The sequence below is a fragment of the Notolepis coatsorum genome, assembly GCF_963971535.1.
Source record: "Notolepis coatsorum genome assembly, chromosome: 3".
In the NCBI taxonomy this organism is placed as follows: Eukaryota; Metazoa; Chordata; class Actinopteri; order Aulopiformes; family Paralepididae; genus Notolepis; species Notolepis coatsorum.
In genome coordinates, this window is record NC_140167.1 from 165539924 (window position 1) to 165557413 (window position 17490).

The window sequence follows — 17490 nt, forward strand, 5'->3', positions numbered from 1 at the left end:
AATACTATGCTACTATACTCAACACAGAGACAGTCTGATGTAATACTATGCTACTATACTAAACACAAAGACAGTGATGTAATACTATGCTACTATACTAAACACAAAGACAGCCTGGTGTAATACTATGCTACTATACTAAACACAAAGACAGCCTGATGTAATACTATGCTACTATACTAAACACAAAGACAGCCTGGTGTAATACTATGCTACTATACTAAACACAAAGACATCCTGATGTAATACTATGCTACTATACTAAACACAAAGACAGCCTGGTGTAATAATATGCTACTATACTAAACACAAAGACAGCCTGGTGTAATAATATGCTACTATACTAAACACAAAGACAGTGATGTAATACTATGCTACTATACTAAACACAAAGACAGCCTGATGTAATACTATGCTACTATACTAAACACAAAGACAGTCTGATGTAATAATATGCTACTATACTCAACACAAAGACAGTGATGTAATACTATGCTACTATACTAAACACAAATACAGTGATGTAATACTATGCTACTATATTAACACAAAGACAGTGATGTAATACTATGCTACTATACTAAACACAAAGACAGTGATGTAATACTATGCTACTATACTAAACACAAAGACAGTCTGATGTAATAATATGCTACTATACTAAACACAAATACAGCCTGATGTAATACTATGCTACTATACTAAACACAGAGACAGTCTGATGTAATACTATGCTGCTATACTAAACACAAAGACAGCCTGATGTAATACTATGCTGCTATACTAAACACAAATACAGCCTGATGTAATACTATGCTACTATACAAAACACAAAGACAGCTTGATGTAATACTATGCTACTATACAAAACACAAAGACAGCTTGATGTAATACTATGCTACTATACTAAACACAAAGACAGCCTGATGTAATACTATGCTACTATACTAAACACAAAGACAGCTTGATGTAATACTATGCTACTATACTAAACACAAAGACAGTGATGCAATACTATGCTACTATACTAAACACAAAGACAGTGATGTAATACTATGCTACTATACTCAACACAGAGACAGTCTGATGTAATACTATGCTACTATACTAAACACAAAGACAGTGATGTAATACTATGCTACTATACTAAACACAAAGACAGCCTGGTGTAATACTATGCTACTATACTAAACACAAAGACAGCCTGATGTAATACTATGCTACTATACTAAACACAAAGACAGCCTGGTGTAATACTATGCTACTATACTAAACACAAAGACATCCTGATGTAATACTATGCTACTATACTAAACACAAAGACAGCCTGGTGTAATAATATGCTACTATACTAAACACAAAGACAGCCTGGTGTAATAATATGCTACTATACTAAACACAAAGACAGTGATGTAATACTATGCTACTATACTAAACACAAAGACAGCCTGATGTAATACTATGCTACTATACTAAACACAAAGACAGTCTGATGTAATAATATGCTACTATACTCAACACAAAGACAGTGATGTAATACTATGCTACTATACTAAACACAAATACAGTGATGTAATACTATGCTACTATATTAACACAAAGACAGTGATGTAATACTATGCTACTATACTAAACACAAAGACAGTGATGTAATACTATGCTACTATACTAAACACAAAGACAGTCTGATGTAATAATATGCTACTATACTAAACACAAATACAGCCTGATGTAATACTATGCTACTATACTAAACACAGAGACAGTCTGATGTAATACTATGCTGCTATACTAAACACAAAGACAGCCTGATGTAATACTATGCTGCTATACTAAACACAAATACAGCCTGATGTAATACTATGCTACTATACTAAACACAGACAGCCTGATGTAATAATATGCTACTATACTAAACACAAAGACAGCCTGATGTAATACTATGCTACTATACTAAACACACAGACAGCCTGATGTAATACTATGCTACTATACTAAACACAAAGACAGCCTGATGTAATACTATGCTACTATACTAAACACAGACAGCCTGATGTAATACTATGCTACTATACTAAACACAGAGACAGCCTGATGTAATACTATGCTACTATACTAAACACAGAGACAGCCTGATGTAATACTATGCTACTATACTAAACACAGACAGCCTGATGTAATACTATGCTACTATACTAAACACAAAGACAGCCTGATGTAATACTATGCTACTATACTAAACACAAAGACAGCCTGATGTAATACTATGCTACTATACTAAACACAGAGACAGCCTGATGTAATACTATGCTACTATACTAAACACAGACAGCCTGATGTAATACTATGCTACTATACTAAACACAAAGACAGTCTGATGTAATAATATGCTACTATACTAAACACAAAGACAGCCTGATGTAATACTATGCTACTATACTAAACACAAAGACAGCCTGATGTAATACTATGCTACTATACTAAACACAAAGACAGTGATGTAATACTATGCTACTATACTAAACACAAAGACAGTTTGATGTAATACTATGCTACTATACTAAACACAAAGACAGTGATGTAATACTATGCTACTATACTAAACACAAAGACATCTTGATGTAATACTATGCTACTATACTAAACACAAAGACAGTGATGCAATACTATGCTACTATGCTAAACACAAAGACAGTGATGTAATACTATGCTACTATACTCAACACAGAGACAGTCTGATGTAATACTATGCTACTATACTAAACACAAAGACAGTGATGTAATACTATGCTACTATACTAAACACAAAGACAGCCTGATGTAATACTATGCTACTATACTAAACACAAAGACAGCCTGGTGTAATACTATGCTACTATACTAAACACAAAGACAGCCTGATGCAATACTATGCTACTATACTAAACACAAAGACAGCCTGGTGTAATAATATGCTACTATACTAAACACAAAGACAGTGATGTAATACTATGCTACTATACTAAACACAAAGACAGCCTGATGTAATACTATGCTACTATACTAAACACAAAGACAGTCTGATGTAATAATATGCTACTATACTCAACACAAAGACAGTGATGTAATACTATGCTACTATACTAAACACAAATACAGTGATGTAATACTATGCTACTATATTAACACAAAGACAGTGATGTAATACTATGCTACTATACTAAACACAAAGACAGTGATGTAATACTATGCTACTATACTAAACACAAAGACAGTGATGTAATAATATGCTACTATACTAAACACAAATACAGCCTGATGTAATACTATGCTACTATACTAAACACACAGACAGCCTGATGTAATACTATGCTATTATACTAAACACAAAGACAGCCTGATGTAATACTATGCTACTATACTAAACACAGACAGCCTGATGTAATACTATGCTACTATACTAAACACAGAGACAGCCTGATGTAATACTATGCTACTATACTAAACACAGAGACAGCCTGATGTAATACTATGCTACTATACTAAACACAGACAGCCTGATGTAATACTATGCTACTATACTAAACACAAAGACAGCCTGATGTAATACTATGCTACTAAACTAAACTAAACACAAAGACAGCCTGATGTAATACTATGCTACTATACTAAACACAAAGACAGCCTGATGTAATACTATGCTGCTATACTAAACACAAAGACAGCCTGATGTAATACTATGCTACTATACTAAACACAGACAGCCTGATGTAATAATATGCTACTATACTAAACACAAAGACAGCCTGATGTAATACTATGCTACTATACTAAACACACAGACAGCCTGATGTAATACTATGCTACTATACTAAACACAAAGACAGCCTGATGTAATACTATGCTACTATACTAAACACAGACAGCCTGATGTAATACTATGCTACTATACTAAACACAGAGACAGCCTGATGTAATACTATGCTACTATACTAAACACAGAGACAGCCTGATGTAATACTATGCTACTATACTAAACACAGACAGCCTGATGTAATACTATGCTACTATACTAAACACAAAGACAGCCTGATGTAATACTATGCTACTATACTAAACACAGAGACAGCCTGATGTAATACTATGCTACTATACTAAACACAGACAGCCTGATGTAATACTATGCTACTATACTAAACACAAAGACAGTCTGATGTAATACTATGCTACTATACTAAACACAGAGACAGCCTGATGTAATACTATGCTGCTATACTAAACACAAAGACAGCCTGGTGTAATACTATGCTACTATACTAAACACAAAGACAGCTTGATGTAATAATATGCTACTATACTAAACACAAAGACAGCCTGATGTAATACTATGCTACTATACTAAACACAAAGACAGCCTGATGTAATACTATGCTACTATACTAAACACAAAGACAGTTTGATGTAATACTATGCTACTATACTAAACACAAAGACAGTTTGATGTAATACTATGCTACTATACTAAACACAAAGACAGTGATGTAATACTATGCTACTATACTAAACACAAATACAGTGATGTAATACTATGCTACTATACTAAACACAAAGACAGTGATGTAATACTATGCTACTATACTAAACACAAAGACAGCTTGATGTAATACTATGCTACTATACTAAACAAAAAGACAGCTTGATGTAATACTATGCTACTATACTAAACAAAAAGACGTAGAACTCAATTTAAAAACGTTTTTAAAAGTCTCACGGCGTGAGATTAACGTGATAAATGACCAAGAGGGAACACAGCAGGAAAGGAAACCTGATAAATGACTGTTGGCAGGTAGTGATATAACAGACTCCATCATTGCTACATATCACAAGTAATGTGTAAGAAAGACTTTTCTCTGCACCTTTCACACAGTGCCAAAGCAGACTAATCTCCGGCTTCGTGACAGGTCAGCATGTGTTCTGGTGATCCCACCCGGGCACATAGAACATGAAACCGCCTGTGTGAAATAGGCATCTCTACAAGAACCCCATCCTAGGTTGGTGGGTCAGGGGGGGCTGGTGATAACTGGACTAGTATTACAGGGACCTCTAGTCATTAGTAATAACTGGACTAGTATTACCTGGAGACCTCTAGTCATTAGTAATAACTGGACTAGTATTACCTGGAGACCTCTAGTCATTAGTAATAACTGGACTAGTATTACCTGGAGATCTCTAGTCATTAGTAATAACTGGACTAGTATTACCTGGAGATCTCTAGTCATTAGTAATAACTGGACTAGTATTACCTGGGGACCTCTAGTCATTAGTAATAACTGGACTAGTATTACAGGGACCTCTAGTCATTAGTAATAAATTGACTAGTATTACAGGGACCTCTAGTCATTAGTAATACATTGACTAGTATTACAGGGACCTCTAGTCATTAGTAATACATTTACTAGTATTACAGGGACCTCTAGTCATTAGTAATAAATTGACTAGTATTACAGGGACCTCTAGTCATTAGTAATACATGTACTAGTATTACAGGGACCTCTAGTCATTAGTAATAAAGTGACTAGTATTACAGGGACCTCTAGTCATTAGTAATAAATTGACTAGTATTACAGGGACATCTAGTCATTAGTAATAATTAGACTAGTATTACCTGGATACCTCTAGTCATTAGTAATAACTGGACTAGTATTACAGGGACCTCTAGTCATTAGCAATAATTAGACTAGTATTACCTGGAGACCTCTAGTCATTAGTAATAACTAAAATAAATATTTGGAATGGCGATCAGATAATTGGATTATTCTTTTTGCAGTACATCAGAGACAAGGTAAGGACTATATGTTACCAATCTTGCGTTGATCCGATGATTTTTTCGCCGCGATTGCAGCGTGTGTCTGTAATGTACTATGTAGCGTATGCCGTTGGTGGCACTCACGAAGCATAGTCCCCCCCCACACACACACCCTTTCGTGGATGCATGATGAAACATAATACCGATAATCTAGCGTTGATTTCAGATCGATTCAATAATCAGCAGAGAAATTAAACGATTTATAATGAAATTCAGATAAACGCTGTTTTGGCTGCGTTTCCTGGGATTACACATAATCGCTCTGGAACTATGCTCGTATTCACCACGGTATAAAACGGAAATGTTTTGATGAAAAAATTATAGGTTTAGCACTGCAAAACACAGGTATTTATCTCATTGAACAGAGCGTTGGCACTAAAGGCCCACAGCGCCCTCTGCTGAATGGCACTGGATGTGTTAAAGCACAACATGACGCGTACCTTCGCTGGCATGCCGGTCCCTGAACAGGCCCTTGGAGTTGCAGCTGAAGCCCTCCATGTCGTGAACGGACGAGGCTCGCCTCATGCTGCAGACGCTGCCCCGGGGGAAGGCGTTGGACAGCGAAGTGGAGGACAGGTGCTGCTGCTGCTCTGCCTGGTACCCCTTCTCCCAGGGGCGCTTCGGGGACGAGTGGTCCACGTGCTCGGGCCCGACGCTGGCCTGGGAGGAGTGGCGGCTGAAGCCGATGAGGGCGCGCGTGTCGTTGCCGTCCGCGGGGCTGCAGTTGTCCTTGGTGGGCGACGGGAAGCTCCTCAGGGGCACAGAGCCCTCGCTCTCCCGGGGCGAGTCCACCACAAGCACGCCGTCCGGGTCCTCCTGGGGGAGCGACTGCTTGTTGGTCCCCATGAGGCTCAGCGCAGCCTGGCGGAACCGGAAAAATCTGCTCCCTGGGGGGTGGAGAAGAATACATGGTAAATGTTTATCCAAAGCGTTTTACAATTTGTTCCTCACATTTTACCCATTCACTCAGACGTTCCCACACCGACGCCAACCTGCTCATCGGGAGCAGTTAGGGGTTAAGTGTCTATTACTCTATTATACTATTACTTGCAGTTGCTGGTGACTTTGCCTGCATTCATTGAGAACTGAGAGAACAGCGTCTGGAAAGGTGCTGTGAAGCACCTATCTGTACATATCCCTTACCCACTCTTACTAGTTACACTGGTGGCCAGTATGACTTACTACCATAGTGTCTTTATACCTGTATCACTGTACATATTAATACTACAGCTCTGTACATACATCTGATTACTACTAGTAGTACTCATTTATGTTATGAGGGGTGGCGAGGGAAGGTGAGGAGAACCCAATATGCGGAACAATGATAACGAGAGAGAGGAGGCAGAGACGAAGGAGTTGGATATAGTGAAGGGTGTTTACTGAATAAGCCGGTACACAAAAGCACGTACAAAAGAACAAACAAAAGCGAACTGTAAAACACGGAAAAACAGCAGAGCTGGAAAACAGGACTAGAATAGACAGGAACGAACTCATGGGTAAATACAGGGTAAACGGCAGACAGGGAGCTTCACAATGATAACAGAGACACGACAGGATACCGGGGTAGAACGGAGACAATGACGCCACAAGGAAGTCAGGGAACACACAGACATATAGACATTGATTAACACAGGAGGGTAATTGGTCATTAAACACAGCTGGGAAGAACAGAGTGACAAGGAAACATTACATGGTTGAAATATAATACACACAAGATAACAACACTAAACCAGATCACAAAACCAACACAGACAGGGGAGGCATTAGGCCAGGGAGTGGAACATCACAGACAAGACAGACATCAAATGCACAGACAACTAATTGGTAAGAATCACATAGAACAAATTGATGAATAGGGACAAGAGCTGCACTATCTGACGGTGCCTGCCAGAGGGCAGCAGAAGGCCACTGTTCACATTGTTCCAACTGTTTCAGACAGGACTCTGTCTGGGATCATGACACATTTATATATTTTATACCCAGTTTAATCTCCTGTACATCGTATATTACTATTGCACTTTACTGTCACATTTGCACTCTGGTTGGATGCCAAACCTCTTTTCGTTGTACTGTACTTGTGCTGCATGATGACAATACATTTGAATTGAATCTAATACAGAACTAGACAATTCCGCGGGGGAAATTGCGAAAGTGTGGGTGATGCCCTTGCACCGGAGGATCTTCCAGCCGAGTCCGACAATCCCTCTCGCGAGTCTCTAAGACTAAAAACATAGACCAATGAAAGAGGATATCCCTGTGAGCCAGGGTGGCGCACCACGTACAGCACTGCGGTGCAACACGGCCGTCCCGGGTTCGACTCCCGGACCCGGCAACCTTTGCCGAATGTCTTTCCCCTCTATCCTCCCATACTTCCTCTCTCACTCTACCGGACTGCCTGGTAAAAAAACAATAAAATATCTACAATATGTCATTTTTACATTGTCTGAATGTTCCAGTATGTTCTGGAGTGTTCCAATCTTAAATCCAATATGTCCGCAATAATATAAACACGTCGGGGAAAGCATTCAAAAACTCTGAGCACGTAGGTCTCTCTGTCCCAAATCCTCGGTTATTAAAGGTTGTACTATATGGTGACCTTGCATAACTGAGATTTAAAAGGCCATTTATACACTATTCTGCTCCTGTTCAGACAGGAATTTGGCTGCATCTTCAGGCGAGTTGAGGAGAACCTTTGCTCCTTGTTTGTCGACGACGCGAAGTATTGCAGGGTATATTAGTCGGGGTCTGTATTTCCCCAGGTATAGTTGAGACATCACCGTCTTGAACTTGGCACGCAGATCCACTACCTCACGACAATAATCTTCAAAGCAGTGTATTGGTACCTCCATGTATTTCAGATTGCCTTTCATCCTGCGAGTTTCACGCATAATAATTTCTTTTATTCTGACTTGGCGCAGTATAACTAATATCACTCTGGGCTTAGCGTTATTGCCAATGGAGCGGGGACCCAATCTGAAGCACTGATCCACCTCCGGTATTTTAGGAAGGATTCCTGTTCCCAAGATTTTCTGTAATTCTGTGGCAAACTCTTCAGGGTTTTCACATCTCACTGATTCGTCCAGACCGACAATACGAATATTCAGCCTGCGTTTTTGATATTCCATCTCGAATATTTTGGCTTTCTGTTCTTTATTGATTCGCGTGAGCTCCAACGTTATTTCGCTGAGCTCCGTCTTGATTTCATTGTAGTTCCCCTTCATCTCAGCAGTTAGGTTAACATTCAGACAATGTAAAAATGACATATTGGAATAATCTAGAACATCGAAGCATTCTTTGATATATGGAGCATTCTGGAATATCAGCAATACGTGGTCATTCACTCTACCAGAAGCCCCTCGGGGGAATAATCAACAGCTATCTAGATGCAGAACCACAGAGCCATCATAGCCGGCCGGCTGAAAGATCACTCTACACAACGATCATTGCCCACCCCGGTCGGGGGAAATGCTGCATATACGTATTTAAAAACTGTTTTTTATTAATGGGAAATAATTTCACTACTTCTCCAATTAATACTTTAGATGTTTAAGCATAGCAATGCTCTTTTAAGATCTAAGTTAATGTTCTCTTCCTTTTACTTGTTTTTTTTTTTGTTTTTTTCATCCGCTCTCTCTGATTTATTGAGGCTCTCTCTTCAGTTCAATACCTTCATATTATTCATGGGTTACTATAAATTACTATAAATTACAAGTTCATATAAAATGTAAGTGATTAAGGCATGACAATTGAAGCTTATTTTTGGTCTTTATTTTTAGTTTATCTCATTTAAATTTGTATTTATTTATTTTTTACGGGTAAGTGGCCAAGCCACAGTCGACATTCTACTTATGGTAGAATTTAGAGTGTTAGATCCTATGGTATACATAGGAATGTTAAGGATAATTGGATCATTCTGGGATATCCGGTGGTGCAAGGGAGAGAGTCATACGCAAAGGTTGTGTTCATGGAACACAATCCTGTACGACTCTCGGTGGGAGGGAAGGGTAGGGGATTTTTATTTGTATATATGTATGTTTTTAAGCTCGGCTCTCAACGGGACCTCACTAGTGGGATGTATATCTATTATTGCCTCGCACTCTAGAAGCATTACCAAAAATTACAATGCAACATGTATAGACTATGGCTAGTTTGAATATAATGATATGGAACACCGGGGGAATAAATAACCAACTCAAACGCAAAAGCGTGCTCACACTGATGAAAAAAGAACATGTGGACATTGCTCTGCTAAGCGAAACACACATTCTAGGGAAAGACATAGGTAAATTAGCGGACAACATATACCATAATATCAGTCACTCCTCTATTCGTACGAGAACTCGGGGTGTAGCAATAGTCGTTAAACGTAAGTTGAATATTGTACTAAAGGGAGTATGGTCTGATGTAGAAGGTCGGATAACTATAGCTAAGATTGAACATAAGAACAGGAAAATAGCGTTGATAGCGGTATACGCCCCAAATTTGTACGAAGAAGATTTCTTCACTACACTAACCAATGCAATGTTAGACATTCCCGATTACTCATTTATAATAGGAGCGGATTTTAATGCCATCTGGAACCCAAGGATAGACAAATCTTACCTCGCCTTTTCCAGCGAACTAAAGAATTCATCGAAGGCATTAAAGGATTGGTCAAAGATTACAGGTGTAAAGGACTTATGGCGGTTACTTAATCCCACGACCCGAAAGTACTCTTGTTGATCTGCGAGACATAAGACACTATCCAGAATAGATTATGTCTTTGCATCACAGAGACTATTTGATAATTATGAAGTGGAAATGATACCCAACGCACTATCAGATCACTGTTATTTACTCCTTAAAGGTACATTTGGTATACTATCCTCCCGAGCCCCAAGATGGCGATTTAACTCGTTGCTGCTTAACAACAAGGAATTCATTACACAACTCAAAGAAGCTCTTATAGTATTCCAACGGGAGAATGCAAACTCGGTGCAAGACCCCAGAATAATATGGATGTCGGTAAAGGGAATGATCAAAGACTTCACGGATAGCTTTTCCTCCAAAATGCGCAAGAATCAAAGCACAAAACTGGATGAGCTGGAAACGCTTTACTCAACATTATTTAATTCTCTGAAATACAACAACTCAACTCGACTAGAAAATCAAGTTAACGTACTAAAAATAGAGATCAATGCCATATACAGACAACAATCGGAAATACAAATACGCAGCACAAGACAACAGCAGTACTCCCATGGTTCCAAACCCAGCCACCTATTAGCCATGCGATTAAGAATTAATGCAACATTTGCAGATATAACTACCATTAGAGCACAACAAGTACTTGTAACAGATCCTGTAAAAATAAACGATACATTCAAAGTATTCTACTCCGACTTATATAAATCAGAAATGACCTTCGATCAAAACAAAATGGACACATTTCTTAATCAAATTATTCTCCCTAAACTTTCAGAGGATGACGCTAAACAGTTAGAAATACCGATCACACTAGAGGAACTCAAGAAGGCCATAACCGCAATGAAAAGTGGTAAGGCTCCAGGAAGAGACGGTTTCCCATCAGAAATGTACCTTTCTTGTTGGGACATAATTGGCCCCTTATTACTAAATATGATCTTATACTCAGTCAAGGAGGGGAACTTCCATAAAATTGACAATATTGCACTCATAACAGTCCTCCTTAAAAAAGACAAAGACCCCAACGAGTGCGGTAGTTATAGACCTGTAAGCCTCCTCGGAACAGATATCAAACTGTACTCTAAGGTATTAGCCATCAGATTACAAAAGCATATGACGTCTTTAGTTCACCCGGACCAAACTGGCTTCATAGGAGGCCGCCTGATCACTGAGAACATAAGACGTATACTGCACGTACTTGATGCCGACAAGGAGGACACCATACCTAAGGCGATGCTGTCCCTGGATGCTATGAAGGCCTTTGACAGGCTGGAATGGTCGTATCTGTGGGCAGTGCTAGAAAGGATGGGGTTAGGAAAAGGATTCATCGATATGATTAAAGTATTATACAAAGACCCATCGGCCATGATTACAACAGGCACAATCATCTCTGAAATATTTCCGGTATCACGCTCTGCCAGACAGGGTTGTCCTCTTAGTCCCGGACTGTTCAATCTATCATTAGAGCCTTTAGCACAATATATAAGACAATCCCAATCCATAGAACCTATCGTAATCAAGGGCACACAACAAAAAATTTGTTTATATGCGGACGATGTAATATTGTTCATGAAAAACCCCAACACCACATTGCCTCATCTGCTCAAGTTGATTGAGGACTTTGGTGATTTATCGGGATTTAAGATAAATTGGCCGAAGTCGGCTTTCCTTCCACTTAACACCCCTGCAAAAAAAGATACAACCCTCCCAGGACAGATACCGATGGTAAAACATTTCAGATGCTTGGGAGTGTAAATATTCCCTACCATAAGACAAACGGTGAAGCACAACTACACAAAAATCCAAAACAAAATCAAAGACGACCTTGATAGATGGGCAAAACTTAAGAACACAGTACAAGCACGGATATCAATAGTTAAGATGGATGTACTACCTAAAATCAACTTCTTCTGTTCAATGCTACCGTTACCCCCTCCAGAGGGTTACTGGAAAAGATTACACTCCTCCACATACAAATTTATTTGGAATAACAAACCACCACGTATAAAAAGATCCACCGCACAGAGAAATAAAGCAGATGGTGGCATGGCATTTCCAGATTTTTTCCTATATTTTAAGGCGTACTCATTAAGTCCATTGACAACATGGTTTGACTCCCAAGCATTAGCATCTTGGAGAAAAATAGAAGAAAACATAGTAGCCCCACATAGACTGAAGGACATAGCATACACTAAACTACCAATCAAGCACTGTGAACGAAAATTTGGCCCCATAATTACTCATGCGATCCGGATATGGCGTGAATCACAAAAAAAAAATCCTAACCCACAAGAATGGCACAATCATACTCCCTTATTCAATAACAATGCTCTCTTAATTGGAAAACGACCTATAAGATTCCCTATATGGGAAGAGCAAGGCATACACTCATTAGGGGATGTTTTTAACAAACAGGGTTTTTGTAGTGATAAAGAAATACGCAAAAAATTTAATCTCACCAAGTCCACATGGCTTTTTCACAAACAGTTAGAGCTATGTTTGAAGTCTCACGGTGTTCCATTAGACAGACCAATTGAACACCACAGATACCACAAATTCTTCTACTCAAGAGAGACATCGAGAGGTTTTGTTTCAGAATTTTATCATCAATTACTAACGTCCTCGTATGAAACCCTCCAACTTGACTCTGTCTGGAGGAGGGATATACCAGACCTGGAAAATGACTTTGATTGGCAAGGAGCCTGGGCAAATGTCCGACTTACATCAAGGAACCCGGATCATCAACAAATCAATCTTAACTATATTCACAGGACATACTTGACTCCTATAAGACTGTGCCGAATGGGGCTCAAACAAGATTCCAAATGCACCCAATGTACAAATGGGGACGAAGGGACATTTATGCACATGTATTGGGACTGCTCACCAGTTAAGGCATTCTGGAAAGATGTGACCCAACAAATATCAAAACTCGTATCTTGGAATATACCTGTACACCCCTCGGTATTGCTGTTGAATGATGTTTTTGAGTTTGCAGTGAATCCACAGCTAAAGAGATTGGTTTTATCGGGTATCACAGTAGCCAAAAAGCTGATCGCATCACGCTGGTTTCAACCGGAAAAAATGTGCCGTAAAGTTTGGTTTCTTACATATCTCGATGTAATTTACCATGAAATATCTACAGCAAGAATTCTGGGTCTCAATGAATCCAAAATGTCAATGTGGTTAGAAGTGGTGGAAAGAATAAAAGCTAGCTTATAATGGTAGTGTCTGGTTAGGTGCGAGGGATGCGTGTACCGGTTCCGCAACAGTAAGTGACTTCCGGGTAGGCCTGATTGGCCCCGACAGGCACGTGACGCGGCAAACTCAGGACGCGCAACGAGGCTGCTGAGAGCTGTCGCGCGGAAATAGGCTGTCTATTGCCATTCTCTAACACAAACTCTAACCTTAACCAGCTCCTTAACAGCGCCTAAACTTAACCGTTCTAACCTTAACCAACTCCGAAACAATGCCTAACCTTAACCTTAACCTTAACCATGCCTAACCTTAACCATAGAAAGAATATTGCCATTCTCTAACACAAACTCTAACCTTAACCAGCTCCTTAACAGCGCCTAAACTTAACCGTTCTAACCTTAACCAACTCCGAAACAATGCCTAACCTTAACCTTAACCATGCCTAACCTTAACCGGCGAAAGAATACACGTTAAAAAAAAATCACGTTAAAAAAAATAAATTCGATGGGATTCGAACTCGTCAACAACGGACCGCAGGATCGCAGGACCACTGCTCTGCGAGGTGAGCTAAAGCACTGAATGAAAGTCATAGCGGATTTGGACGGTTACATCATTCCGCAAGCTCTGCCGCGCGGCAGAGAAAGTTGCGCGTCACGTGCCTGTCGGGGCCAATCAGGCCTACCCCGGAAGTCACTTACTGTTGCGGAACAGTTACACGCGCGAGGGATAGTGGAGGTACTTCTCAAGGTGGGGTCCGGGAGGGGGGGGGTTCGAGCTGAGCATATGTGTGTAGGTTTTTTTTTTTTTAGATAACAGGTATTATGGGTATATCTTATATAAAACAACTAACCAAAAGGTGATCTCATTGGATGTGCCCTGACAATTAATGCTTGTATATCTTATCGTGTGTTGTCATGTTTGTTTATATGTTTGTTTAAAAAATAATAATAAAAAAAAAAAAAAAAAAAAAAATACAAAATATCTACAAAAAAAGAAAAAAAGAAATAAATAAAGAGGATATCCCTACTGAGTACAATGGTGCAACCCGCAAGTCTCTACGACAAATGGTTCAAAAGATACAAAAATGGGACGGGCCAAATATTAGGGATTGTGGCAAACATAAACCAATGAAAGAGGATATCCCTTCTGAGTACAATGGCGCAACCCACAAGTCTACCACAAATGGTTCACGAGATATGAAATGGGTTATGGGCATGGCTTCAGGAAGGGGAGGCGTGGTTAACCTAAACCGATGAATGTAGAAGTCTGTACTGAGTTGATTGACACCTTCCATAAGCATCTGTTCTCCAGTCCCCGGCCACATGCGCTGATGATGTTACAACAACCCCGCTGCACAATGCAGCCGTCACTCTCAACAAGGCTCCAGGACTGGTGTCTGTCTGTCTGTCTGTCTGTCTGTCTGTCTGTCTGTCTGTCTGTCTGTCTGTCTGTCTGTCTGTCTGTCCGTCCGTCCGTCCGTCCGTCCGTCCGTCCGTCCGTCCGTCCGTCCGTCCGTCCGTCCGTCCGTCCGTCCGTCTGTCTGTCTGTCTGTCTGTCTGTCTGTCTGTCTGTCTGTCTGTCTGTCTGTCTGGTTTTCCCTGTGAAAGTGTAAGAGGCTCATTCATGTGCCTGTCCCTTTAAGTGAAAGTAAAAAAAATGTATGTGCATGTGACACACTGCAAGCCTTAATTGATTCAAATCTTGTCACACCTAACTGATCTCAATGCATTTCAATGAGGCAGCACTTCTGTCACTGTCACAACAATTAAAACAAAACCATAAGAGATAAAGCTTAGATTTTTTAATATGAGTAGGCTACTTCAGGAAGTTGATGAAGGCTTATGTGCGATAATGTGTCATTCAATTCAATTGACAATTGTGGCCCGTGTGGCGATCGGAAGACAAGTGAAGGAATGGTGAAATCACAGATTTCTTCTAGAGTGGAGAGTCCATTAGTGTATATGTGGAGCATGACTGTCAAAGAAATGGCCATAAATTGAGATGTCCAATTCCATTTATTTTTCTTTCATGAGCGAGGGGACAGTCGTGGCATCGTGTCAACATTTTTGACCACTGTCCAATTTACAAAAGGTGATGGTAAAACAAAAAAATGCAGCTTCTGAACATTCCTTCACCCACACTAATTATTGTACATACTCTCATACAGAGTTATATGGGTTATATGCAGGTGTATAAGTAGGTATATAGAAGAATTACATGCAGGTATATTCAGACAGATATGTGTATATATTGTGATGAGCCTGGTGGTGTTCAGGCTCGACACGGACCAAAACAAACTATTTCAATGTCCACACAAGCACAATTTCAATACATAAATGATATTTATTGATTAACAGAACAAGTCCAATTGGCAATAGGGTAATCGTATAACAGTCCAGGGTCAAAACACATAAAAGGGATTGTTCAATACTCAGAGTTTGTCTTCCGGTCCAGGGTCAGTACACAAGGAGGTTTCTCAGCCAGTCCAGGGTCCAGTACACAATGAACACCTTCTCGCCTTCACCTCTCCTCTCAACTACCTCTCACCTCACACAACTCCGTATCACAATCTATCTCTCTCACTGTACTCCACTCCTACCTCACCTCCACTCAACCATACTCTGTCTGTCCTAGTGTTTTATGTTATGTGTGTCTGGTGTGTGTGTGTGTGTGATGTGGGTGATCTTGTGGTGCACAGGTGTGTTCTATCAGTCCTAATCAGCTGCCTAATTGCTTCTCCTCTCTTCGTGGCAGTAGTATATCCCATCCTTCACGTAGCCATGGGACGAGGGATGATATCTGCCACAATATGTGTTAAATATAAATATATAAATGTACTATATATATATAGTAGTGTCTATCAGTAGTTGACCATCAGTAGTCAAGTGAAATCAGTCTATAATCAGGAGCATTCAGATACGTTTCCAGTGAATGAAGGGGTCATGGCGGACGGTCAGCAGCCGCAGGGGAAACCACACTCTCATCATCCCCCTGATTACAGTCCTGGGTTCTCCCTGTATGTGTTCCTGATCAGACCGAGCAGAGCCTTTAATCCTGCGCCGCTAAGGCTTCAGTCCCCTGCAGTCTCTGCCGAAGCTCGAGCGCTATTTTAATTGAAAAGTGATATTGGATCATTATTTGATAGGAGGGGGATTGAGATGTGCTGTATATACTGAACGCAGTGCTCCTGGGCCTGCTCCCTCTCGGATCAGATCACTGCATTGAACAGGGGTGTTCCTTTATTGATCCCCTTGGGGAAATGCGGGCATCATAGCAGCATGGGTGGGGGGGGGGGGGGGGGGTGCACAGGTATGGGCAGGGTAACAGAAGAAAGACATAAATATAGGCAATACAATTAGATCTGAGTATAAAAATATGAGAAAAGCTAAACTGTGAACAATATAATTAACACTGAATATAAAAATAAACAGTGTAAACCAAGGTGCCCTATCGGTTATATTACACGTTACAAATAAATATAGGCAATAAATAATTTGAATCTGAATATATACTAGCAGTAAGAGTAAAAGTAAATAGTATACACAAAGTGCAGTATAGACAAGGTACCCTAACTGGCACAATACACATCATACGTTGTAATCCGTGCAGGTTTTGGTGATGGGGGGGGGGGGTATGAGACTGTGGCTGAACATGCTCCTATGAGTTCTAAACTTGAAGTCATTGACAGAAATGTTTGATGTAGGATTTTTCATTTTCCTCGATTTCAGAGGGAACATTCTTCTATGGACCAACAGATTCCTGGT

General features: G+C 39.9%; 1 protein-coding gene across 1 annotated transcript in view; it reads right to left on the minus strand.

Moving 5' to 3' along the window:
• Positions 1-17490, minus strand: part of kcnh7 (potassium voltage-gated channel subfamily H member 7) — a gene marked incomplete at both ends in the record, with an annotated part of 441898 nt that overhangs the window by 289686 nt on the left and 134722 nt on the right. The window contains one exon of the mRNA XM_084311424.1: positions 6286-6732. Coding sequence (XP_084167550.1) covers positions 6286-6732 — 447 coding nt within the window. The remainder of the gene's footprint in view (positions 1-6285; positions 6733-17490) is intronic.